The 27,203-nt window shown below is 45.0% G+C and overlaps 1 protein-coding gene across 2 annotated transcripts in view; it reads left to right on the top strand.

Annotated features, from left to right (window-relative positions):
• The window catches only part of AQR (aquarius intron-binding spliceosomal factor), a 396,399-nt gene that overhangs the window by 270,110 nt on the left and 99,086 nt on the right, over positions 1–27,203 (top strand). For both annotated transcript variants that reach the window (XM_085627198.1, XM_085627199.1), the window contains exon 27: positions 8,140–8,277. In XM_085627198.1, the coding sequence (XP_085483324.1) occupies positions 8,140–8,277 (138 nt within the window). The remainder of the gene's footprint in view (positions 1–8,139; positions 8,278–27,203) is intronic.

Here is a 27,203-nt window from a genome sequence, read left to right as displayed (position 1 = left end):
TTAAATACTTTTTGCTGCGTTTTTTTGTTTTTAAAGTGACCTGTGCCTTTGAACATCACGTGTTACAAACCATAGAGATAGACAACATATTCATCAAAATGTAGTACAGGGAGCTTCAAGTTAAAAGCAATATATGTTTGAATACATTATTCTTATTAAAACTTGCAATTTGTTTCCGTTAGGTTTAAAATTACAGTACATATGACTTATGGTATTGTTGTTGTTGTACCTTGAAAATTCTTGTATACCTGCCATAGCTTTGTGCAAACATGCAATTATTAATAACACAAGCTATTGAGTCCAGGTTTAAATACCTTGGCATCTACCCTTGTTGAATTGGTTAAATATTACCAACTGCAGCTTTTATAATCATTGGTATACATCATTCTGGTATATTTTATCCACTGTTCAAAAAAGTGCAAGCTGCTTTTCTGGTGTAAAGTGCAATGTGCTAGTGTTAAAAAACAAAACCAGCATATAAATTATGAATAAAATTGTGCTAAAACAGCGTGCAAAATTACATCTGGAATTTCTAATAGTGCAGCATCCTAATCTAATGACTACTATATACATGGATTATTTTTTCTTCCTTATTTATACCCACTGATTTTTACTATTGAATTTCATAGTTGGTAATTTCAGTTAATATCGACATTTCATCTAAATCTCATCACATCAAATGCTACAGGTAAGTGTATAAATCTTCAGTTTGGTTGAGACCCCCTGGGTGCTTAGTGTCAAGATTCAAAATGTATTTGGTCTCTAATCTTACGTGATCACCTCCTCTCTTTTTATTCTGCACACAATCAATCAAAAAATATCTCAAAAGAGTTGATTCTGCCTTGTGGTGTTCGCCAAAATGTTGTGCCACTGGATAAGACTGATCTTGATTCTTGATTGCCCTGATGTGCTGGAGTACCCGTTTGTGTCCCTGTAGTATAGTACTACCGACATATTGGAGACTACATGGGCACTCCAGCACATAGACCATATGGGTCATTTTACATGTTAGGGCTTTCTTGATGGGGATCTCAACAGGATTAAAAGGGGTTTTGTAAGAAGTGGCATTGACGCCATGTTGGCACGCCTTACAGGTTTTACATTTGTAAAACCCATGGCGTTGGCTCAACCACGTGCCTTTGCCTATGCTTTCCAAATCATTACACACCAAGGTATCTTTCATGGAAGGTGCTCTACTGTAGGTTATGGTGGCATTTTTGGGTAGCTTCTGTCCAATCACCGGATATCCCAGTAAAATGGGCCAATTTCTATTTATGATTTTTTTTAATGTTTTTACTTTGTTTGCTATACCCAAATATAAACCTAAATGAATCCTCTTCTTCCCTCTTTTTTGTCGCTGATTTACTCCTTTTATTTAAGAGTGTATCACGACTTATCTGATTGCTTTTCTAAATGGCATCTGTTATGCATTTGGGCGAGTATCCTCGAGCTAAAAATCTAGCTGTAATAAATGCCTGTGCTTGCTTCAAATCACTTTCATTGCTGCATATTCTTTTTTATCATACCATCTCACCAAATGGAATACTTTGAATGAGTTGGTCAGGGTGGGCACTGCTCGCATGAAGCACCGAGTTACCCGCAGTGGGTTTTCTATGCAATGTGGTATGTATTTGATCATTGCTGATATGGACCTCAACATCCAGGAAATTTACAGATGTAGTGCTAATGGAAGCAGTAAAATGCAAATTTAGATTATTGACATTTAAGTTCTGAACAAATGTCTCTGCTTCACTGATTGTTCCATGCCAGACCACAAAAAGATCATCTATGTACCTCAACCATTTTTTAACATTCATTGTTATGTTGTTCGAGAATTCTTCGATGAGGACCAGCTCCTCCCACCATTCCATGTGTAAGCAGGCATAGCTCGGTGAGAAGCTGGCCCCCATCGCCACTCCACGTTGTTGTTGGTACAATACAATTTCAAACATAAACACATTGTTATTAAGGCAAAACTCCACCATGCTGACCAACATAATATTGTGCTGGTCGAACTCGGGGCCTCTACGTGAAAGATAGTGGCTTAATGCTTTGAGACCATCTTGGTGCTTAATAGATGTATATAGGGATGTAACATCCAATGTAATTAAAAGATAATCTTTTTGCCATGTCAAATCTCTAATCTTCGCAAGGAAGTCTCCTGTGTCTCACGCATGAAGGCAATTCTTTCACATGGGTCTGAAGGAAATAGTCTACATAGACTGATGTCTTTTCTAACATGCTGTTACATGCTGAAATAATGAGTCTTCCTGGAGGCCTCATTGGATTCTTGTGCACTTTTTGGATGAAGTACATTATAGGCGTCAAGGGGTGGTCATTTTTCATATATTTGTATTCATCAGTGGTCGAAAGACCCGCGTTCTTCCATGCTACAAGTTTCATGTTGTAACAATTGTACATGATTTTTAAGTTCTGATGATCAAAGCGATGGTAGCATTCTCTGTCCCTTAATTGCACCATGGCCTTTCTGTCCCAAAGTACCAAGTTGCCTCCTTTATCGGAATTCCGAATAATTACATTTTTATTTTCCTTCAGTTTGCTCATCAATTGGTGATATTGTAGTTGTTGTTTATTGCCTTTGCTTTTGGTTTTAGCAATTGTTGTACAATGAAGTTTTTTTATGCTGGAAATGACCTGTTAGTTAAATACATCAATTGAATCCCGAATATTTATGGGAGTAAATGTGGATCGTGGCTTAAAAGGAGTTGCCCACTTATATTTTGCTGTTTGACTGCCGGGTCGCTCCTCACGTTGGGTTGAGTCATTACTTTCTGTTGCCAATTCATGCATTGCCTGTAGAATAGGCCAAACAGTTGCCGTTAGATCATAAGGTAAAGATATCTGACTATCAGTTGGCTGACTCTTATTTTGTTTTTGCGCAAGGAAATGTTTTCTGAGTTTCAATTTTCTTATGCTTTTATATAAATCAACCCTTGTTGCTGCATAGTTCATTGAATTCTCCGGACAGTAAGACAGGCCCAAGGACAACAATTGTTTTTCTGCAGCATTTAATGTCACATCAGTCAGATTGATGATAGTTTGACTGTTGGTAACTTGATATTGATTTATCGTTTCCAATTGCGCCGAGGTTGTCCCCTTTGTTTCTGCTTGACACTTGTCTGCTGCACGTTTTCGTTGGGCTTGCCGTCTCTCCCTGCGCTTCCTTGTTGAGTTCCTGCTTGTCTGATTTGATTTCGTGGACGCAGGGTATCCCTGCGTTTGATGACTAAAAAATCCACTTAATCTGCCAGTGAGATGCTGGCTGGGACATGCGACATGGCTAGTTGTCTAGTTTAAATTTCTGTGTCGCTTTCTTGGGCTGAACTGAGCTCAGAGTTTTATGCCAATTCGTTGGGTCTACTTTGAATGTTCTGTCCATTCTGGGGCCCGCTTCCCGTCCCACCATATTTGGAAATTTTTAGTTTGTCATATTTTTTGGCGAATGTAAAGACCCAACCGCATTCATAATCCATGCGGTCGCGATGGAATTTATGCGCCTTTCTTTCCCTTATTTTATCCTCATCTCTTTACAGCCTTTTTGTCATGTCTTCCTTGAGTTTATTTATTTCTTCTTGTTGACTCCTTAGACTCAACTCCTCGTTAAGTGCTTCTATTTCTGCTTGGATTTTGGCTCGGTCTGTCTCAGCATATTTTACCAAAATGATGATGAGTTTTTTAGATGACTCTAAATTCGTTTCTGCCCATTCCTTCATCATAGATTTATCAGGATTCTCATAACTTGGGGCTAAAAGGATACGTAGTCCACGAGGTACCCTCCCCACATCCAAATACCTTTGAAGGGACTTGGCCTCCCACCACTTGCTCTGCTCCAAACGCATGAGTTTCTCTAATTGCCTTACTTTGTCTCTAAGGCTGATATTGCGTACCACCAGTGGTGCATTGTGGGTATTGGAGTCTATTGTAACTTCCCTGTTGTCATCAAACATCCCTGCTGCTGCCTCCTCACGTTCCCTCAGCGCGTCCGCTGACATGATTGAGGTAAAGGTTGAGTCGGTATTATTCTTACTTAAATACTTGTGAGATATTTCGGAAATGATTTCACCGATCACTCTAGTATTTACACACACCTCCGTACCCAGCTACTATGCTTTTTGCTGTACCGCAACACTCCCCAAGGTAAATGCGTCCCTTGGGTCCTCCGAGCCGTGTTCGCTTACCTGTTACGGAGCTGTTGGGAATCCGCCGATAATCCTCCCGGATTTCTTGCCGCTTGACTTGAGCCCAAGTCTGAAACCTTTGATGGCTGCCACTGCCCAAATTACAGAAGGGGTCCGTCGGTAACTGGAGGAGTCCGAACCGGTTAATCCTATGAATGAAACTCCATACACCGCTTCATCGTCCAGCGTTGAACACCAATGGAGGACGGACCACAGATAAGTGCAATGTTTTTATTGTTCCGCTCCCTTACACTCTCTCACTCGCCTGACGCGTTTCGATCCTCTGGGGATCTTGATCACATGACACGCTGTTCAGTGCTTGATTAGCTTAAATACTTTTTGTTGCGTTTTTTTGTTTTTAAAGTGACCTGTACCTTTGAACATCACGTGTTACAAACCATGGAGATAGACAACATATAGTACAGGGAGCTTCAAGTTAAAAGCAATATATGTTTGAATACATTATTCTTATTAAAACTTGCAATTTGTTGCCCTTAGGTTTAAAATTACAGTACATATGACTTATGGTATTGTTGTTGTACCTTGAAAATTCTTGTATAGCTGCCATAGCTTTGTGCAAACATGCAATTATTAATAACACATGCTATTGAGTCCAGGTTTATATACATACATACATATACATACATACATACACACACACACACACACACACACACACACACGCACACACGCACACACACACACACACACACACACACACACACTGGCACACACCCATGTGTGCCATGCCTACAATCCACTGCCCTGGCATAGTTAAGCCACCCCTCTAGCTGGGTGTACTGTAACAGTGGTGAGGGTACAGGTGGATTAGCCCTGTACCCCTACAGTGTCTAAGCCCATTCTTAGATATTGTAAGTGCAGTAATGCCATAAAGAGTATATGGTGCTGGGAGTTTGTTATTACGAACTCCACAGCACCATCATGGCTTTACTGGAAACTGGGAAGTTTGGTATCTGACTTCTCAACCAATTAAACCCACACTGATGCCAGTGTGGGATTTAATGAAAAATGCACTCGTAGGGCATCTTAGAGATGCCCCCTGAAAAATGACATAACTCTAGTGTCCTGGCTGAGTGGCTGCTCGCCAGCTGCCACCACAGACATGTTTCTGGACCCCTGGGTCAAGAGCCTGCTACTCTCGAGGTCCTGAAACAATGCACATCCTGGGACGAGGTGCCAAGCCTCCTCCCCCAGGATGGGCAGGGTCCACGAAGGGACGCTTCAAAGGCTTGCCACCTCTTGTGAGCTATTCCGGCCATTTGATGCTCTCAGCAATTGGCCCCCACCGGTTCTGACCCCCACTTTGTACTGGAGAATCAGCAGGAAAACCAAGTTAGGAGGAGAGGTGTGCCCACCTTTGCCAACCTCACCCCTCAGGTGGGGGAAGCGAGGTGAAGCCCAACTCTCAGTCCCCGCCATCTTGCAGATGGGGGGACCCAGCCAACCAGAGTGAGGCTTATGTCCCCCTCCCACTGGAGGGTGACATAATAGTGGGGTGTACCCACCCCAAGGAAGGAACACATTGCCCCAACCTGTACCTACCTTTAACGCCTCTAAATCTAGTATTTAGGGGCAACCCCAAACCTTGCCTCCTGAGACAATAAGAGAGAAGAAGGAGCACCAAAGAAGCCATGCTGAAAGAAGAAGAGGAGGACACTAACTGACTTGGCCTCAGCCCTACCGGCTTGCCCCGACCTCGAACATGCTCCAGCGAAATCCCAGTTTGTCCTGAGGACAGCAGCCCCCAAGAACCCCAAGAAACTGCCCTGCCTTCCCAAACCAGACTTTGTCTCCCGTGAGCACCGGATTTGCTCACCCACAGTCTCTGGCTCCGGCCAAATCCGCGGTTCTGCACCACTCTGCAACTGACGCCCACAGCCCGAGTTTGAGTGGCCCAACACCACAAGGAGGTCTCTCCGGTGATCCTGACCTGGGATCTGGTGATCCCTGACCTGCCTCAAGTCCCCAATCGATGCCTTGTGCCCCTTTCTGGAGGATCCCCCTAAGCCGCGACTAGAGCCAGTAAGAAAAACCCATCGCCTAAAGCCACCCCTACACCCAACGTCCCATGGCCTTGGGTGGCACAACCGACGGTGTCCCAGCATCCCCAGGCATTGCAACTTACCTCTCCAACTGGTGGTCTCCTCCAGTAGATCTTCGTCCCAAGCCTGCAGTCCTTGTGTGCTAAATCAGATTTCCCTTTGTCCTGAGCCTAACAGAAGGAGCTTTGCTCCCACAACCTTGTGGCCTGCTTATGAGCAGCCACCAACCAAAGGCCCCCTATCCCTTATTGGATAACTTTGGGCCTCAACACTGTGCACCAGGCCATCCTAGTGCCACTGAGAGTACTTTGAGAGTGCATCCTTGACCCTGGGGAAACCCTGGTTCTAACCCCAGGAGCCCAACTTCCACAACCAAGTACTTACCAGTAAACCATTGACTCAATTTCCTCCCATAGGATTGTATTAACTGATTTTCCTTGAAAGTTCTAGGTGTGGAGCTGGTTTGTATGAAACCTTGAAAAACTGCAGATGTACAACAACTGAATTACTTACCTTTTCTTTAGGAAATGTCCCAGTGTGACATCTAGGCATATCACACTGATTAGCAAAAGTAACTTAATAAGTAATCCAAGAAGTAATGTATACAATAGTCTACAAAGTAACTGAAAAGTAATATTGACTGTTGACTTACCTGTAAATCAACCAAATGTATTTGAACCTGCATTCAACTGTAATTCACTGCATAAATCTTGCAAAGTGTTATTTTACTTACCCACACCAGGCTTGGTTCCAGTAAATAAAATAACTAAATACTTTTTTTATACAAACAAATTGGTCTGAGTTCAGTCTTTGAGTGTCTGACATCATTTCTTGCCTGAGGTTGTCTAATAAACGCTTAACACTACCCTCTGATAAAGCCTTACTGCAAGCCAACACTAACTTAAATAGAGAGTAAGGTATTATCTACTTTTACCTCTGCCTACCTTTGGGGTTCCACTGGACTCTGTGCAAACTATACCTTACTTTGGTATAGTATATACAGAGCCAGCTTCCTGCAGTGATGTCTCTTGTTCTCCATCTGAGCTGCGCCTTGTGCTCCTCCCATTCTTGAATGCAGTCTTTTGTGAAATGGTACTCTCTGCTACTGTTCTTTACTCCTGTAGGTGTCGCAGATCACATTATGAACACTCGTAGTCCAGGGAGGATTATGTGCTTTGATTTACTTGTGAAGCCATATGAATTGACTTCCCTTGACGAGAGAAATGCTTGCTTCAAATCTGGAAAACTGTGTATGAGATCTTGGTGTATGTTTCATCACACATTCCCTTCTTTTTTGTGGCACCTAGTCAAGCTAGTCAGTTGAGGAATACTTGCTTTGTCATAACCTGCTTTCGTGCTGTGTTCAACATTCTGTCCTCAGCTTCCACTATGCCTTCTCTTTAGTGGCTAGTCATTCTGTCTAAAAGACCCATGAGCAAATAGGTTCAGATAGTGATTCATTACAATACATGCCACAAATTGTGCAGCATTATATCTTTTTCAGGTTCGCATAATTGCATTCTCTAGAGAACAGGTTGGAGAATACTCCAGCCTGCTAGCTTGAGACGCGATTCTGAGGCGGTTCTTGTACTTCAAAACTATTATAACTTAGAAATCACTATTTCTTCTATTTTAGATTGTCATGGTGGGCATTTTTTTTATACAGTTTGATGAGTAGAACAAGTTGATATGAGTGAGAGAAAAAAGTGGGGGAACAGTGAGATGTTTGGGAGAGAGCTGTTGTCATGCTTAACGTCTAAGACCAAAATGATCGGAACACTGGTATGAAGCCTGCTTATTGGAGACTGGATTTGTAATTGACAAAATGTTCTTCTTTATTTACCATATCTCCTTTTTTGGACTTTTTCTCCCTGCAGGAGTTCCGAGCATTTGAATTGCTGCGCAGTGGACTTGACCGGTCCAAATACCTCCTGGTGAAGGAGGCAAAGATCATTGCAATGACCTGCACCCACGCTGCCCTAAAGCGACACGATTTAGTTGAACTAGGCTTCAAGGTAAACTCCATAGGCTGGTTAAGTCTGAATAGGCTATTTTAACACTATTGTTTGAGTCTGTAGATTCTCCAATATTAGTTTTAATGTCATGGGACTACAGGTTGCAAGCTTCTAATTTGTCATGCAAGTGAAAACATTTTTTTTTTTTTAAACCTGCATGCTGGAATTGTTTTCCAACCTGATCCTCCACTTTTTGTGTCACTTAATCTTCCATTGTAGTTTGTGTTTAAAAAGAAATTAAATATGCGGCACGCCCCTTAGTCTCTTACAAACTTTTTAATGGAATATACAATTTATTTTGTTCTTAAATGGATATGTCTTGCCTGTCATGACCTTGGGACTCTTGTATGGTATCTGGTATTCTTGAGCCTCTTTAAAAATATTTCTAGTATATTTACATCATTAGGCCTAACGTTTTATTTAGGCATTTAGCGAACTGATCAATTGGAAATCCAGCTCTTTTTCTGGTTTCACTATCCAGTAGGATCTTTGAACAGTTGGCAAGCTGTTTTCATTACAGTTTTTATTTTTTCTCCCTTTGTCTTCACTTAAATATGTCATTATTCTTTGTCTTTTCCAAGTCTTTTCTTTTAGTTGCTTGTGAAAGGCTCACAAATTTCTGTGCCCTGAACATTCTGGTGATAGACGGTAGTGTATGCGCACACAAAAGAATACACAAGGCAACCAGAACACTCAACAGAAAATCAGATCGACCATGCCTACAGTGCCAAGAAGTTCCGAAGGGAGCTGCAGGATGTGAGGGTAATGAGAGGAGTGGACCTGGTGTCGGACCATCACCTTGTCGTGGCCAGGCTGAAGCTGAAGAAATCATGGATGGAACCAACAAATCAATGCCAGCGATATAGCACCATCCTCCTCACGGATGCACAGAAAATGAATGAATACTCAGTAACCCTAAGTAACGAGTTTCAATTCCTGCTAGAACTGGAGGACGACAGAGACCCAGTAGGAAGTCAGTGGGAGAAGATCAAAGAAACAGTGGCATCAACCTGCCAGAAGGGTACTGGGTCTCAAGAAACACTAGCCTAAAGAATGGATCCCACCGAGACTCTCATAAAGGAAAAGAAAGCTTCAGTCCACACCAGCTAAACAAGAGCAGAAAAGACCCAATCTTCACATCCGGCATCAAGATCAAATTCAGCCACATCTCCCATCTCACATGGACAGACCACTCAATCGAGCACTTCAATCAACACACTCCACCCCAGCACACCTAAACCTACCATCAACCCCAGCCTCAAGTGAAACAACATAACAGAAGCAGGCTGGACTCAGGCCGTCAGATCCAACATACCGAACGTCACAGGCGACCTACAGAGCGACTTGTCCACCGTCAACAATTGGATCTCAGACTGTGCCAACAACTTGGCCCCCATTAAAAAGACCAGACACACAAGAACTCGCACTCAAGCAAGGAGGACCTAAGAGACTCCAAGCTCTATTGCAAGCAGCTAGAATGAATATGGAGGACCAGCCAAGACAACACCTCCAGAGACACCTGCAAATCCACACTCGGAAAGTACCCCGCACAAATCAAAGAAGCCATGAAATGTGCCCTCATGAGCAGACTCAAATCCTGCACCAACTCGGACAAAGAACTCTTCAACATCGTCAAAGAATTCACCAACCTGATAGCTGCAGCCAACACCCTCAACCCCTGAAAGATCCTCTGCAATGACCTTTCAGACTTTTTCCAAAACAAAATTGTCACCATCTACTCAAAATTCACATCCCAACGCACCGTAAAGGACATCATCATGCAACCTCCAACCAACATCAGGAGCACCTCCTAACAAACTGGAGCCTCCTCTCCACAGATGACACCACCAGAATCATGCAGATCATCCACTCTGGGTCCCCTTCAGACCCCTGCCCTCCCCACATGTACAGTGAGCGTGGGAAGCACACTGATCAGCGCCAATGTGGCCACCATCAACTCCTCCATCCTCAGTGGAAACTTCCTGTATAGCTGGAAACACACGGTCACTGCTCTGCTAAAGAAACCCTCACCAAACCTGAATGATCTCAGTAGCTACAGGCCTATCTCACTCCTACCCTTTCCAGCCAATGTCTTGGAGAAAGAGATCAACCAGCAGCTCTCTGCCTATCCTAAACAGCACCACCTCCTGGATGATTCCACCCAGTCAGGATTCCACAGCAAGCATAGTACTGAAACCGCCCTCCTGGCAGCAACAGATGACATCTATCCAGTCATGGACAGAGGAGAAACTGTTGCACTTATCTTGCTCAACCTCTCAGCAGCGTTTGACACAGTCTCTCACAGCCCCCTCATCGTCAGACTTCAGGAATCCAACGGCCCCCCCTAAGTTGGATCCCCTCCTTCCTCTCCAACATGAGACAGCGAGTCAGACTCTCCACTTTCACCTCTGAAAACAAGAAGCTAGTCTGCGGAGTCTCCCAGAGCTCCTCCCTCAGTCCAACCCAGTTCGATTTTTACATGAAACCTCTCGCCCACATCATAAGAACCCACTACATCAACATCGTCTCCTACACCGATGACAATCAGCTCATCCTCTCCCTCACCGACTACTAGAGCAACAACACCAGGAACAACTTACAACTTCATCACCTGCATGTCCAAAGAGGCCAACTCGATGCATGAGAACTGCCTCAGACCCAACATAGACAAAACAGAGATCCTCATCTTCAGAAATAAGTACTCCTTCTGGTGGCCACCCAACCTCAGTCGCACGCCCACCCGCACAGACCACACCAGAAACTTCGGCATCATGACAAGCTCTCAACAAAAAAAGAGGTCAGTGCAGTAATCACATCCAACTGCCACATCCTCTGAATGCTTCACCCAAATCTTCAAATGGCTCCCCACGCACACAAAACGCATGGTCATCCATGTGTATCTGCATCTGGTGTCTGGCACCTAGGACAGCAGACTTGTGCTTCTGATAATATTCATTTGAGGCAGTGTGGGGTAAGATAAGCCGTATGTAGGATCATATATTGTATGTATTTAAATTTAGCGTTACGGGACACTTTTTTATGGAACTCCAACAAGGAGGCCCACTCCTTATCAGTTATATCTCTACCAAAGTCCCTCATCCATTTTTCGCGCAGGGGCACAAGAGAGGCCACCTCGTGTGTTCTGGTACCTCTGTATAGCCATCGGATTAGGGGACGTCCTTCTCCCATCAGATGTACAGCATATATTAACTCCTGGGTAGAGGGCTTATTCACGTATGGAGACCAGCATTTTTTAATATAGTGGATGATGGTAGCATGTAGTATGAACGATGTTTGAGGCACTCCCTGAGTGTGGGTAAAGTTTTCATGGTCTGCTAGTATACCGTCTATGAACAGTACTCCTACCATTGTTACTCCTTCTTGTAACCATTGAGAAATACTGTGTCTAGTAATTAGCTCTGTCCATGTGGGGATTCCGAGTAAGGGGATATTAGATGAATATGGGGGAATCCGCTTGGTATACTGTAATGTCCGTCTCCAATACAGAAGAGCTGTTTTAAGTAAAGGGGATGTGGTGGATGGTATTCTAGTCTCAGGCAACAGTAGTGTGTGAAGCGTTCCCAGATTCAATCTTTGTGGTGTATAGCCGATTTTGTGTAGGTTGCGTCCAGCAAGCCAATATGACAGCCATTGCAGCTGACTAGCCATTCAGGAGCCCCAAGTCCCTCTTCCTCTGGCCTCAATTCAAATTTGCCAGGCTCACCCTCCTGCGTCCCATTCCCTAAATGAGCTCCGAGAGAAGGGAGTCTAATGTTCGGAAGACTTTGGTAGGAATCCGGATCGGCAGATTAGTAAATAAATATAATAATCGTGGGAGCATCACCATCTTATAGATGGCTATTCTATCCATCACCGAGAGAGGTAATAATGTCCAGAAAGAGACCTGGGCCCGTAGTGATCTAATCGCTTTCATCAGGTTCCCTTCTAGAAAGTCCTGAGGGGTTCTATATATCTGCATACCCGGATATTTGAAAGTTTGTGGGGCAATTGACAGGGTGAATTGTCCAAATTTGATGGGTTCTGGGTTTTCTCTATATTGCATAAAGAATGCATGTGATTTCTTTGCATTGATTGCCAGCCCTGAGACATGTTCAAATAGTCCGAATATATTTGAAATGGGTTCTAGGTCATCTGTTAAGTTGATAAGTCCTTAATATATAATATGAGGTTGTCAGCGTATGCCCATACTATATGTATTGCCTCTCCCAGTCGGATCACTTTGTTTTCGACTTTCCTCCGAAGTTTAATAAGTAGGGGGTCTAGAGCTAAAACAAATAGTAGTGGTTACGGGGCAGCCCTGTTGCGTTCCCCTTTCCACTGGATAGGGGCGGGATATGTGGGAGTCAGTACTGACCCCGGCCGTAGGGGCTGTGTATAAAAGTTTGACCCATTTCGAATAGCACAGCGGAATGCCAAATCTTTTCATGGTTGCGATCATGTATTCCCAATTTAATGTGTCAAACGCCTGCTGTAGGTTGAGGGAGATACATCCAGTCTTGCAGGAGATCTCGGAGGCAGCCTCCATGACATAGTACAGATGCCTAATGTTGGCCTGGGACAAAACCGCACTGTCAATATGGATGAGTTTTGGAAGGAGACAGCGAGCCAGAAATTTGCTAAGTATTTTTTGTATTCAGTGGACAATAGTGAGAGCGGGCGGCACCCTGACATGTCTTGTGGATCTCTGTTCGGCTTGGGAAGAAAGGTGACTAACGCTTGCATAGTAGTTAGTAGAAGGGAATGGCCCTCGTGTGCTGATTTGTACAAGCATTCAAGGTGTGGAGTTAATTTATCTGCACAGGTAGAATAAAATTCTGCCGGTAGACCATCCAGTCTTATTATGCGGGAGCTCCCTGATAGCCTCTTTAATTTCAGCCCTTGTAATAGGGTTGTCCAATTCCTCCTGGGTGGGCTCTGTTAATTTGGGGTAAGTCAAACTATCCAGGAATGCCTCTATATGTTCCGGTATTTCGGCTATGGGGACACTGTATAGCGCCTTATAATAATTACTGAAGGCGAGATTGACCTCTGCCTGAGTATGTACTATAGTGCCATCCGGTAATGCCACTTCCGTTGGGACAAGGGGGGGCGTTTCTCATAGTAGACGCGCCAGTAGAGTACCTGATTCATCTGCTTCTGCATGTTTGTTAGGTGTATGCCTGATAATCGAACAAAGTTGTTCAAGGAGTTCGGCGTGCCGTATTTGCCCTTCTTGCAAGTTCTCTTGTTTGGAGGGATCTTTACTCGCTTCTCGTTCTAGTGCATGTAGAGAGGCCTCAAGTGAGGTTCTTATGTACTTCCTGGCGGGCCCCACCGTCGCCCCTATAGTCGTGCCTCAAATCAATTATTTAAAGCCATCCCATTCTATTAAGTGAGAAGAGGCAGAGTTGGCATTTTCGTTAAGATAATTGGTAATGGTCGAGCCAAATATATCACGGAAGACCACGTCTTCTAGCTTCTGTGGCCAAAGCCTCCAAGTTGGGACCGGGGTGGGTATTTTTCCCCACTCTAAGGTGATTTCAAGTGAATTATGATCGTTAAGAGTTTTTCCAAGATATGTAGTCTGGGAGATTTGGGGTGAGATGGATAAGGAACAGAATATTCTTTCCAATCTAGTATGTAGCTGATGCGGTGGAGAATAAAAAGAGTATTCACGGTTAGTAGAGTTTTGCAGATGCCATACGTCTTTTATCGCCCAGCCCTCTGCCCAGGACAGCAGAAACACTGCGTGTTTAATGGAAGCGGCTCCTCGAACCGGGGGGTGAGAACGGGCCAGATGGACATCAAGGATGAAATTATAGTCCCCACCAAGTATTCATGGAATGTCAGCCCAGTCCGCCAGCACTGTGTTCAGATTAGTAAGGAAGTTGTCCTGTTCGTAATTTGAAGCATATACACTGCCAATAACTATATGCATGGAATCTAGTGTACCGGGTGTTAGCATGTACCTCCCTTGAATGTCTGTGCGCTGCTCGATAATCACAAACTGTACCCCGTGTCTAATCCATATGAGTGTCCCTCTCACACATGCGGAATATGGTGTGGTGTATATTCGACCCCTCCATTTTTTGCGTCGTTTAACTGCCTCAGAGTCGGTAAGATGAGTTTCTTGAATTAGGGGAATCTGAACTTTCAGTCTATTTAATTCGGCATGGATCCTATGGCATTAGTGCACTGAGCCCATCCCCCTAACATTCCAGGTTATTACTTTATATTTACCCAACACAGCCATACATAAGTTTGTGTGATTGTGATGCAGCGGCACAGCTGTGTGCGACAGTTGATATGTACATTATGATGTGGGGTGACCCAGGAACCCGACAGAGCCATCTTAACTAAAACTCCCAATACTAGGACTAGCGCTTGAACTTTGCTGGTCCAAACATTATGTAAAACAGTCAGTAGTTCCATTCGGTTACCATATACATTTACTGCAGGGGGGTGGTTCCTGTACATTGCATAGTACCTTAATCCAAGACGGAGCTACACACGTCAGGACCCTTGGCATGTATACAGAGTGTAGGACACCTGGGGAGAGAAGGACATTATACTTGTACATTAGCGATGTCTTACTTCCCTTCATCATGGTCACGCATCAATGTTCACAGGGCGTCGCCTTCAAGTTCTGTGCATCGTTAGCCAAATAAGTCCTGCACTATTTGCGGAGTGATCAAGGGGAGCAAAGGGTTGTTACTTTCAGAGTCCGAGTGTAGCAGATTATCATCTGAATGTTGACGGATTGGTCTCTTGCATGGCAGCAGCTGCTGCCAGTAGCGATTCCTGTCCTTGTAGGTTCTGCTCCGGAGATGGGTTTTTTGCAGTGAGGCTTCGGGCCGATCTTTTCCGGCGTGTTCTCTATCCCGATGTCCGTTGTGGATCCTGGTGTGTCTTCTGATTGATACTTTGGAGTGCTTGAGATGAAAGGGAGGTTTCCAGCCAGTCATTTGCTGCCTCTGGGCTGTCAAAAAAGTGGGATTTTGGGTCATATAAAATTTTCAAACGAACAGGAAACAGTAGGGCATATTTAAGATTTAAGGCTTGGAGTTTCTTCTTCTAAGGTTGGTAGGAGGCTCGTTGTCTTAGAACTAGAACTGTATAATCTGGATATAGGGAGATCCGATGGTTCTCGGATTGTATGGATGTCTTCTCCCTGGCCTTTTGGAGCAGAAAATCGCAGTCTTTGTAGTTTAGAATATGGACTATCATTGTTCTTGGTGGCGCCCCCGCTGTTGGTCTACCCGTTTTGAGATCCATTGTGCTCTCTCCACACAGAAGGAATTCGATAGTCCCTCTGGGGCTATTTGATCCCGCAGCCATTGTTCCATAAATCGGGTCGCGTTTTGGCCTTCGTAACGTTCCGGTAGGCCTATTACACGGACGTTGTTGCGTCGAACCCTGTCTTCTGCATCCTCTGCCATGTCAAGGAGACTCGCCAATTGTTTTTGTATTTGGGATATATGTTCTGTGTGTTCTTTATGTTGTGGCAGTAGCTCCGCCAGGGTCTGTTTGTTGCTTTTAACTGTGGCTGATAGCTTTTCATGATCAGCCTTAGGAACTTGAAGCCAGTGATGAGAGTACCTATTTGTTGCTCTATAGATTTTCGTGAGTCTCGTATCTCCTGTAGGATTAAGTCTAATTTGTCAGGGGTGGGCGCCATATTGGTTGGCGGGATACAGCTTATCGAGGATGCCAGAAAAGCTGCATCTGATTCCCCTCGGTTCGGTAGGTCAACAGGCGGCATTTCCGTAGGTTTACCTTTCATGCGCCCCATGGTGTCGCAGAGGATAGTCAATGATTCTTGTGCTGCCAACGAGGCGATACCGTTAGGTTGCACATTATACTGCCAATTTGCGAGGGGGAGAGAAGGAGGAAGGCCAGATGCACCGCCGGTGGCGTAGAGGGATGAACTCTGTATTGGTCTCAGCCCGTTTCTCTGGTCTCCAGCACTTTAACCGTGTGGTGAAGCTCAATCCGGGTGTCCGCACTATAAGTATGCCCTGTGGCACTCCAATCAACTAGTCAGTCAGCCCGTAGGGTAGCTCAGCAGGTGAGATACATTAGGAGTGATCATGGGTTCCCAATGCCAGATGATGGTGCTGTGGTGTTATTTAGTTCCTTCTGGCTAGGGCCTAGTGCTCCAAAGGCTCCTCCTTTCAGATATGCTCCCTGGGCCTGCGCAGCACAGCGGACAGTCCATAGCTCCAACTGGCCCCATATAGTATTAGGGAAGTGCAGTCCCAGAATGTGAAACGGCCCAAGTGTCGGCGTCTCGCTCCGCTGCACCGGAGAGTGGGGATTATTAATTCAACAGGCCGGCCTCGGGTGCGTTTCCGTATGCGTTTACCCCTAACTTCAGTTAGGCCTCATCCAGTATTCGTGCTGGCCATGAGTCGCCGCTCGCGTGTCACCTAATCCAGCAGTAGAAGCTCCCACGGTGCACCACGTCCCGGTGAGTAAGGTAGAGCAGTGTCTCTATCAAGGGCCCAGACTCACTGGTTGCTCCGAGATTCGTTATCGATTTGGTAGTTCACCCTGCTTCGCCCAGGCCGCATCAGTCACGCAGCAGGTCCCAGTCCGTCGGCACCATTCCTAAAGTTCAGTGCCAGGGACTGCGATACTCGGGGACACCCCTGATGAGGCGCCGGCAGTTCCTCAGAGCGTCTCCGGCCGTGGCCTTCAGGACAGCGCCAGCACTGCTCGGTCTGTGTCTCTGGTTCCACAGGGTGAGGGCAACAGTCCTCCGCAGGCCCAACTATCACCACATCCGTCGACAGTGCCCCTCTTTCGATTGCGCCAGGAAGGCGACGGAGTCCCCAGGGGGGCCTCAGAGCTGATGCACGCTAGATTACGTGGCGGCGTTCTCAGGCCCCGCCACACGTACCAGCTTCAGGGAGCACACACAGTATGGTGCCGCTCCCTCGGTCGGAGCTACGCCGCATAACATGCCTCTCCGAAGTCGTTCCCTTCACAGCGTACTGCGGTTGAGTTTATGTGAGTAGGGTGAGAGATTAGGGATGGATGGCCCCCAGTTCCAGTGGTGTCGGAAGAATAATCGGGTCCCGCACTGGAGCTCCGTCAAGTTGCGGCCGCCATGTTCAGTGGTTAGCCACGCCTCCCTCCCCCTTTAACGAGTTTCTAACAGATATACTACAGGTCATCTGGGTTAAACCAGGCTCTTGCTCACCAGTCAACAGACAAGTGGCAACACAGAACAGGCCCACTCCCTGGGATCCCAATTTCTTGCTGCATCAGCCTACCCCCAAGAGCTTACTGGTACAGGCGTCCTCCAGCCCCCGAAACCCCAGTTCATTTCCCATCACTCCACCTGACAGGGAAACCAAGCAGTTAGAAAAGATTGCAAGCCTGCACAAGACATGCCCTATCATTCCATCAATACCTCGTGCCTCTCTGGATGATATTCACACACCTTGTGTGACTTCAGCAGGGGATATCTGCAGAGGCACTGCCAATATGGGCCTCAGCAGCAACAGTCCTCCCATCCCTTTCAGGTATGAGGCAACGTTCTACCCAGACCACAACCCCTTAAATGTGTCCTTGTGGCGGCACACCATCGTCTGATAGGAGGTCTGGTTATCTTTCACCTCCCTGCATGGTGGAGCATCATGTTAGACCTATGGGTGCTCTAAATTATAGAACATTGCTACACCCTTACATTTCTGTCCAATCCCCCCTGCACCACAACACCTCCTGGAGAATCACTTATCCATATTCCGCGAAGAAGTTCAAGTTCTCTTGGCCTAGGGAGCAATAGAGAGGGCGCCGGCATTCAAGATCAGGACTGGTTGTTATCCCTGTTATTTCCTGGTGCTGAAAAAGGACAGAGGCCTTCGCCCCAGACATAATCTTCTCCCTCTGAACTTCTTCTGCTGGACGGAGAAGTTCAAAAGGCATACCCTGGTCCAAGTTCCCTCTGCCTTGGATCCTGGAAACTGGATGGTGACACTCCGCTTGCCGGACGTATATTTTCATATTCCCGTCCTGTTGTTGCAGGTAAGCCAAGAGCACTTTCAGTTCTTCTTGCTTCCCCTTAGCTTGACCAGTGCACCACACGGATTACAAAGGTGATGATGGAGATCATGCTGAGCCCATCCGTAGAGGTTGGGTATACCAGTCTTTCCGTACTTCGATGACTGGCTGCTAAAGTCTTGCGTGTCTGACCAGCGTAAGCCACCTCCAGATGACAGCCCACTTGTTGACATCCTTGGGTTTCTCCATCAATATGCCAAAGTCACAGCTGAACACTTCACAGTGGCTCCCCTTCATCTGACCCATCATGGATACAGTGCTTTTTCGTGAAGTTCCCCTGCCTCAACGAGTCCAAGATATTTGGGCTATGATGCTGATGTTTCAACCCTTGACCTTGGTCTCTGTGAATGCGGTTCTGAAGCTTCTCTGCCTCGTGGCTTCCTATATCATGGTTGTTGCCCACCCCAGGTGGCTCTGCAGTGAAATTGCGATTCTCCTATTAACATGACAAGAGAATCTGGATTTCATTAAAGACTCTAAGGCTAACATTATGCATATCACTTTTAATGCGTCTCCAAGCAGCCGCCTACATCATATAGCATATGTGTTCCAGAATAGAACACTCAAAGCAAGTAAAAGGCATGAGCCCATAATAAACAGCCTCTTTTGAATGTGGCGTAAAACAGGAAAGGACTTCTAACGTTGAAGAAGTCGTTGAAAAAGTCATTCAAACAGTCCATTAAGTCAACCCCAAACGAAGAATGTGAAGAACAGAGAGAGTGATGGATGTCTGGATCAGTTCATGAGAGATTATCTGCAAGAAAGGTAAAGATAAGTAGGTAAAATCTCCAAAATAGAAAGTAAAGAGGAAAATATTACCTGGGTAAACAAGGCATTCCTGAAAGGAGAGAAGAAATGTGAGTTAGGTATAATGATAAAAGTCGCAAAAGAAAGTTAAAGCTGTAAATATGTTCTAATAAACAAATTTAGTAATAGAATACAAGAATAACATTAAGTGAACAATGAGTAATATTAAGGTCTTAGGGGAAAGGGTGGGTGGGATAATGTTAGCCTCCGAGTCTTTAATGAAATCCAGATTCTCTTGTCATGTTAATAGGAGAATCACAATTTCATTACAAGATCGGAGGCTACATTATGCATGCTGGTAGCCATGTAAAACTACATCAGACATGTGACTAATTGGTTTGCAGTAATGCTGAGTAAAGGTACTAGCATTAGACCAGTCGGCAGCTTTAAGAATATCATCCAACTTACCACCAGACCAGAAAGATTTGCTGGCCATAGCACCTCTGATCGAATGAGCTTGGAACAGGTTAAGATCGATGCCAGCTAAATTCATTACAATTTTGACCCATCTAGAGATAGCTTTGTGCGGTTTAACAAAAGAAATGAGAAGTTGGTTAACACCTGGAGGGCGACGAGGATTCATTCTGCATTTGTATTCTTTCATACAGTCGACTACGCAAAGTTTTTTGCATAAATCGAAGCGAGGATAGAAAATAGAATCAGACATAGTCTTGGTTCTTTTAAAAAGTTCGAATTTGACTCCGAACATGTTATAGGACCTAGAAGAGATCTCCAGAGCTTTAACGTCGGAGACCCTGCGACAAGAAATTAGGCAAAGTAGAGTGGCCAGTTTGATAGAGAGCTTTTTTTCTATTGAGGTGAATATTATCGGGCCAGCTTGAAAAAAGATCAAGAATTAGATTAACGTCCCAGAGAGATTGGTATCTGGGTTTGGGAGGTCTCTTGAGTCTAATGCTTTTGAGGACTCTACAAATAATGGGGTTTTTACCAACCGTCTTACCATTGACCAGAGAATGACCTGCGGAGATAGCGGACCTGTAACAATTAATCGATCTATAGCTGAGGCCTTGATCGAATTGTTCGACGAGAATGTTAACTATGTCAGCGATAGGTGGTTCCACGGGATCCAAGTTCCATTCCAAGCACCGACGTGACCATGATTTCCAAATGCTGTTGTATCTGTAATGTGTGCCATGGGCCCGAGATGAGGAGAGTTGCAGCAGATGATGAAAGTTTTGAGAGTAGGTTGGATCTCCTGACACTCTCCAGGCAAGAAGGGTCAAAGTCTCTGCTTGAACCAGCGGGTGAGTTAGACCGTCTGTGTCTGTAAGCAGGTCTGGTAGGGAAGGAATTAGGAAGGGGAGGCCGTAAGCTAGTTCCAAGGTCGTGGGGAACCATGCTTGAGATGGCCAGAAGGGAGTTACTAGAACTATGGAGCATTGTTGTTGTCTCACTTTCTGAAGGACTCTCTGGATCATTGAGAAGGGGGGAAAAGCATATGCGTTGGTCCCCTTCCAGCATTGAAGGAAGGCGTTGACTGCTAGAGCACCCGGGTCGGGCATCCAGCTGAAGTAATTGTCTAGTTGGAAGGTTAGTCTGTTCGCAAAGAGTTCTAAATCTAGAGGACCCCAAAATTTGTTGATGGAATTGAAAACTGAAACGTTTAATTTCCAATCGCTGCGGTCTAAGAGGAATCTCGAGTTCCAATCTGCGGAAAGATTGGTTTCTCCTGGAAGATATTCTGCTTTCAGTGCCATCTTGTGTTCCAGGTAGAACATCCAGAGTTTTTTGGCTAAATTCGAAAGATCCACAGATTTCGTTCCTCTGAGGCGGTTTATATAAGCAACAGCGGACATATTGTCCATCTTTAAAATCACAGATCTGCCCTGAAAAGAATGTTTGAAACTCATGAGGGCATAGAGACCGGCAGTGAGCTCTAGATAGTTTATATGGTGAGAGGATTCCTCTCGAGACCAAACTCCGCCAGTGTTTTGGTTTAGGAGGCAGGCTCCCCAGCCATGAAGGCTCGCGTCTGATTCTAGAATAAATTCTGGTGTAGAACCAAAGATTGCCCTGCCATTCCAGGCATCCAGGTTGTCTAACCACCATGTCAGTTCCAATCTGGCTTCTTGGTCTACAGAAATGAGATTCCCGTATCAAAGACCAGATCTTAAAGCTCTCCCTTTTACCCTTTGGAGAGCTCGATAGTTCAGAGGGCCCGGAAAGATAGCTTGAATGGAGGAAGAAAGGAGACCTAGAAGTCTGGCGAGTTCTCTTAAGGATAATTTGTCTTGTTTCAGGACGTGTCTTATCTCCTTCCTGATTTTTGAAATTTTCTTCGGTGGGAGTAAGAGAAGGCACTTCATAGTATCTATAGTAAAGCCCAGGAATTCCAGGGATCTTGAGGGAGATAATATTGATTTCTCTTTGTATATAATGAAGCCAAGGTTCTCTAGAAGTTCTATTACAGACTTCAAGTCCTGAAGGAGTTGAGAATGGTCCTGTGACAGGATGAGGATGTCGTATAGGTAAATGATTAGACAAATTCCCTTTTCTCTTACGGAAGAGACGATCGATCTCATCACCTTGGTGAACTGGAAGAGGTGATTCTTCCACATAAACTGGAGAAAGGGTTGGTGATGTTTGGCCATGGGGATGGTGAAGTAGGCGTCTTTTACGTCTAATTTGACTAGCCAGTCCCCTTCCAGTAATAAGTCTCTGAGAAGATGGATGCCTTCTATCTTGAAATGTCTGTAGACGAGATATTTGTTGAGCTCTCCTAAATTTATGACCGGTCTCCAGCCTTTGTCCTTTTTCTTTACGAGGAAAAGAGTACTTAAGAAGGTTAGCATTTCCAAAGGAACTTCTATAATCGCACCCTTCTGAAACATAGAGTGTATCTCTTCTTCTATTATTTTCTCTTGATCTAGGTTGAGAGGGATGTCTCTGGGGAAAGAAGATTGAATCGGAGTCTGAATTAAATCTATTGTATTCAGTACCCAAGGATCCTGAGTGATCAATTTCCAATTCTGATATATCTGAGTCTGCTACCGACTTCCGGGGAAAAGGAGGGTGGGGGAGAAAGAAAAATTGTACTCACTTTGGGAATTAATGTCGCTGGAGATACCTCTTCCTCTGGAGCGTGGACCTCTTCCTCTTTGAGGGTAAAATTGAGGGGGATTAGAGGGATGGTAGCCTCTCCCAAATCCTCTGTTTCTTGGATATGGCCTGCGGTTGAAGTGGCCGGAAGGTAGGCCCCGTCTTCCGGCCCTGCCAAAAAGGTTATTGAACACCCTTTTCATGTTTTGGTGAGCCTTGTCCAAAGCCGTAAAGGTCATAACATATTTGCCCAGGGTCTTGATGAGATCCTCTCCGAAAAGTAGGCCTCTAGGATTGGCTGAGGGTTCTTTATCAGCTAGGTCGCCTAATTTCGGACTAATTTTGGTGAGGACCACCCTTCTCCTTTCCGGGTTTAGGTTAGTGTTTGCGTTGCCCAGGAGGATTAAGGCTCTTTGTGACCAACCTCTAATTGCTTCGGTGTCGAGAGGTGTGCCATTGGTGTGGCTATCTTCTGCAGAGTCGATGATCCTTGCTAGAGCGCCTAGGATGTCTAAGACGCGATCCTGGCAACCTTTAAGGGATCTCTCAATACCTTTTCTTGGATCCCTTCCGAGTTTGAAGAGGTATTTAATTAGCTCGGAATCAAGATTAGGGGTCTGACATACTTTATCATCAATACAGGGCCTAGAGCATTCTGCTCTCAATAAGTTACGGGTTTCTCTCTCCAAAGAGTTTCTTAACCACTTCTTAATAAATTTAATCACATGCTCTTGAGGGTACCCTTCAGAGCTACGAGGGTGTTTGATATTAAGGGGAGAGAACATCTCTTCTCCTGAGGGATCTAAGATTACGTCTTTGGAGGTAGAGGGGAGTTCATCGTCTAATGGTTGATCGTAAAATTCCTGATCATCATTGTCTAAGTCCAAGACGTATTCATCGAAAATGTCTGAGCCATCATCATTTAATGAGTCCTCATCATTTCTCAAGAAATTACTTTGAGCACTAGGATAGTTTGTGCCGCTAGGGACACCCATAAATTGTGTGCCGCTAAGGACACCTTTATAAGTCGTGCCACCAAGGACACCCGAAGTATTTGAGGTGCGGTGACCTCCCGTGAAGGTAGAGGAGTTTTGAACTCCTGAAGTGCTCTTGAGGGTCATATAATCAATGTTTTTATTCTTTTTACTTCTTTTCCCCCTTGTTTCAGTGAGATCGTTAGAAATTTTATTTTGCGTGTCGCTGGTATCGTCCACCGTGATAGGGAGTGACCTCTTGTGAGGCATGACTTTAGATAAAGTCTCCAGCATGCAAGATCTCATTTCGTTGTGGATGATGCTCTTAAAGGCTTGGTTATCCATATTAGGGATAGGGGCGCTGGCCTCATCTGAGTCTGTCAGACATTATGTCTGTGCGCCTTTAATCTTATTTGTTATTAAAATTGAATACAAATTAATGTGATTTTATAACAAAGGTTATTGTTTCTCTTTTTTTTTTTTTAATGAAATTTGTTAAAGAGAAATAGCTTAAATTGTTTAGATCTCCCTTTTTAAAAAAAATGTTTTAGTATATATTTTAATTTCAAAAATGGTTTAGAAGGTAAAGAATGGTACAGTGCAGAGAAAGCAGTGAATAGCGAGCTAAATACAGCACGTCGTTGAAAAATCCCCAGCTGATCTCTAAACACGAGCAACTGAAAGCTTGCTCGCGCATCGATCAGCTGGAGAATTGTTTGACACACTCCGGATTGAGGAAAGATCCCTGGCAACGCGATTTCGTAACGTGAGCGTTGCCAGAGTATCTTCCTCTAATTCGCGATAAGGTACTTAGTACGCGGGCAGAGCTAGGCGGCAGGGGCGCGAAGGGATAAAAAATGCGAAGAGAAGCGCCGGTCTCCATAAATTGGAGAGCGGAGGGAGCGGGGTGATGAGAGGGAGGAGCGCGTGCGTCCCGGAAGGCAAGCAGGCAGCGAGGCAGTAAGTGGCAAAAGCAGGCATTATTTTACATTATCTAAGTAAACTTTTGAAACACAATGTACCAAAGTTAGCAGACAATGAAAGAACATCGTATGATTAATTAAAAATAAACTAAGCAGGCATAACGCTAGAGACATGGAAAGTGAACTTATCTGCTCGGAGCCGCATTCAAAAGAGGCTGTTTATTATGGGCTCATGCCTTTTACTTGCTTTGAGTGTTCTATTCTGGAACACATATGCTTTATGATGTATGCGGCTGCTTGTAGACGCATTAAAAGTGATATGCATAATATAGCCTCCGATCTTGTAATGAAATCTGAAGTCTCAGTGGGCTCAACATCAAGGCAAGCTGTCAAAATTCATCCAGTTGTCAAAAGAGACTGCGAACGACTTGCAGTGGTGGCTTCTCGACCAGTGGCAGGCCCCTCTCCCCACCTCACCCAGAACTAACCATTGCTGTGAATGCATTGTTACTGGGTTGGAGAGGACATTTGAGAGAGATGGAGATCAGAGGACTCTGGTCTCCAGACGAAGCTCGCCTTCACATCAACGTGCTGGAGTTGCAAGTGATTTGCTTGACACTGAATTTTTCCTGCCGACCATCAATGGGCAACAGGCAACAAAACCTCCATGTGGTACTGCAACAAACAGGGCGGTGTGGGGTTGTGGTTCTGTGCTGTGAGGCTCTAAACCTCTGGAAGTGGCTGAACGTTCAGGGCATTTCCTTGATCTCCCAACACCTAGCAGAATCTTTAATCTCCAGGGCGGATGAACTCAGCTGCCGTTGCTTAGTGGACCACGAATAGCAGCTGCACTTGAAGGTGGCACATGGCATCTTCCAGCAATGGAGAGAACCCTGGCTCAACCTGTTCGCCACTGCCAAGAATGTATATTGTCAAAACGTTTGCCCGTTGGAGTTCCTAAAGCAGTCCTCACTTGGAGACGCCCTCTGTCTTCATTGGCAATCAGGACCCCTTTATGCCTTTATGCCCTACCTCCTTCTGCCCCTCCTCCTTCTGCACAGAGTGTTAAAAACAAATCAAGAAAGATGAGGCCCAAGTTATCCTAGTGGCCCTTGACTGGGCGAGGAGAGTGTTGTACCTGGAAATTCTGGCAATGAGCATCTGTTCTCCAATACGGCTGCCCTTTCAACAGAACCTCCTATTGCAGCAGGGCTGCGTCCTTCATCTGAGCCTACACAACTTACAGCTCCATGCATTGAGATTGAGCAGCAGCAGTTGATGGCTTTTGATCTTCCTTCTGAAATGATTGGTATCATTCAGGCAGCTAGGCGTCCTTCCACTCAGTCTGTATATTCAGAGCATTGGTAAAGGCTTGTTGCTTGGGGGTCCCCCCATCATGTTCAACCTTTGCAAGCAAGTTTATCAGACATCCTGCTGTTTAGTCTCCCATTATCCCAGCAACATCTGGCTGTGGCCAGAGTTAAAGGTTATTTCTGCCTTCTTGTGGTTACAGGTTCATCTGTCCCTCTTCAAGTCACCTCTTTGATGCGTTTTCTGAGGGGGCTGAACTACATGCTCCCACCTATGCTATGTGTGATGCCTCAGTGGTATCTTAATTTAATCCCCACATATTAAATGGACACACAGTTTGAACCTATGCACAATTGTTTCTTATGCATGTTAACCATCAAAACGATATTCCTACTGGCAATCACATCTGCTAGGCTAGTGAGTGAACTCCAGACCTTGTGAGTCCCAACAACCATAAACTTTGTTCTTTCCAGATAGACTCGTTCTCCTTACAAGAGCGGCTTTGCTACCGAAGGTGGTTTCAACTTTTCACATGGGGCAATCCATCAAACTAACGTTATTCTTTGTTACACCTCACCCCTCTAAGGAGGAGGAATCGCTTCATTGACTTGAACACAAAGGGCTCTTAGTTTTCATATTGATTGAATCACAGAATACTGGCAAGAGGATAAGATTTTTGTTGGCTTCTCTGCAGTAAAAAAGGGAAGAGCAGTGCAGAAGAGAACCATATTGTCCTATGCATAAAGATTTTCTATGGGCTAACCGCAAAGTAACCCTCAGAGGGCTTGCATGCTCATTCCACCAGTATGAAGGCTGCTACCATTGCCCTGACGTGGAGTGTGACCATATTGAACATTTACCAGCTGCAATGTCTCCACATGTTCATGAAGAATTCCTGCCTGGAAACCAGGTCCAGTGGGATGGGTTTTTCACCATATCTGTCCTACAAGACTTTCTGGTCTGAGCCTTGGATGGACCCACCACTTATTGCTTAAATTAAGAGTCCAGACGCTTTATAATTGACCAAAGTCTGACATGGGGCAGGCAAATCTCTTGGGGAAGGGAAGTCCCATAATAAAACCATTAACTTCTCTCAAAGGAATACCACTTGAAATTTACTGGCATATAGGTTGTGTGTATGCTAGGTTTCCCAGCACACCAGACTTGAGACCACACTTTAGATATTTTTTTTAACAAAAATTAGAGATAGGTAAGGATAATTCCCTGAGGTTTGTATTTTAGTGAATGAGGATTTCTGGTGTCCAAAAAAGCATTCACTGAAAGCACCCATGCTATCTCCCTCACTGAATAGGCAGCTTCACTTGACTTCTAGCAGCAGATACCCATTTCTTTATTATGTGAGGCTTTCATTTGGGCCACTCCTTGTGTATTCTGTACGAATTTCTCCTTTTTCACAAGCATGGCCGGCTTTAGGGCAGTGCGACTGGTGCAGCAGCACTGGGCGCTTCCCTTTGGAGGGGGCGCCAACCTCCAGGTTGGGGGCTGTGTTTAGCAAAAATTTATGATTGGAGAGATGAGGGACACTTATGCACGGTCGTAGTGAGAGATTCCGAGGAGGCGTTCATGTGGTGTGGGGGCACCAAAAATCATTCTCGCACCGGGCAAGACCAGCACTAAAGCCGGCCCTGTTCACAAGCCCCTAAGTAACCTTATTTTTGAGTCTCCTTTTCTCCTTGCTACTTAAATCCATCATGTTTTGTTCCCCTATTAGCATCTTCCTTGATTTTGGAACACAACAGGAATGAACAAAACAGAAGAGCCA

This window comes from Triturus cristatus, chromosome 9 (genome assembly GCF_964204655.1).
Source record: "Triturus cristatus chromosome 9, aTriCri1.1, whole genome shotgun sequence".
Classification (NCBI taxonomy): Eukaryota; Metazoa; Chordata; class Amphibia; order Caudata; family Salamandridae; genus Triturus; species Triturus cristatus.
Note: the sequence above shows the minus strand (reverse complement) of the source record. Positions and strands in the feature narration are given on the sequence as shown.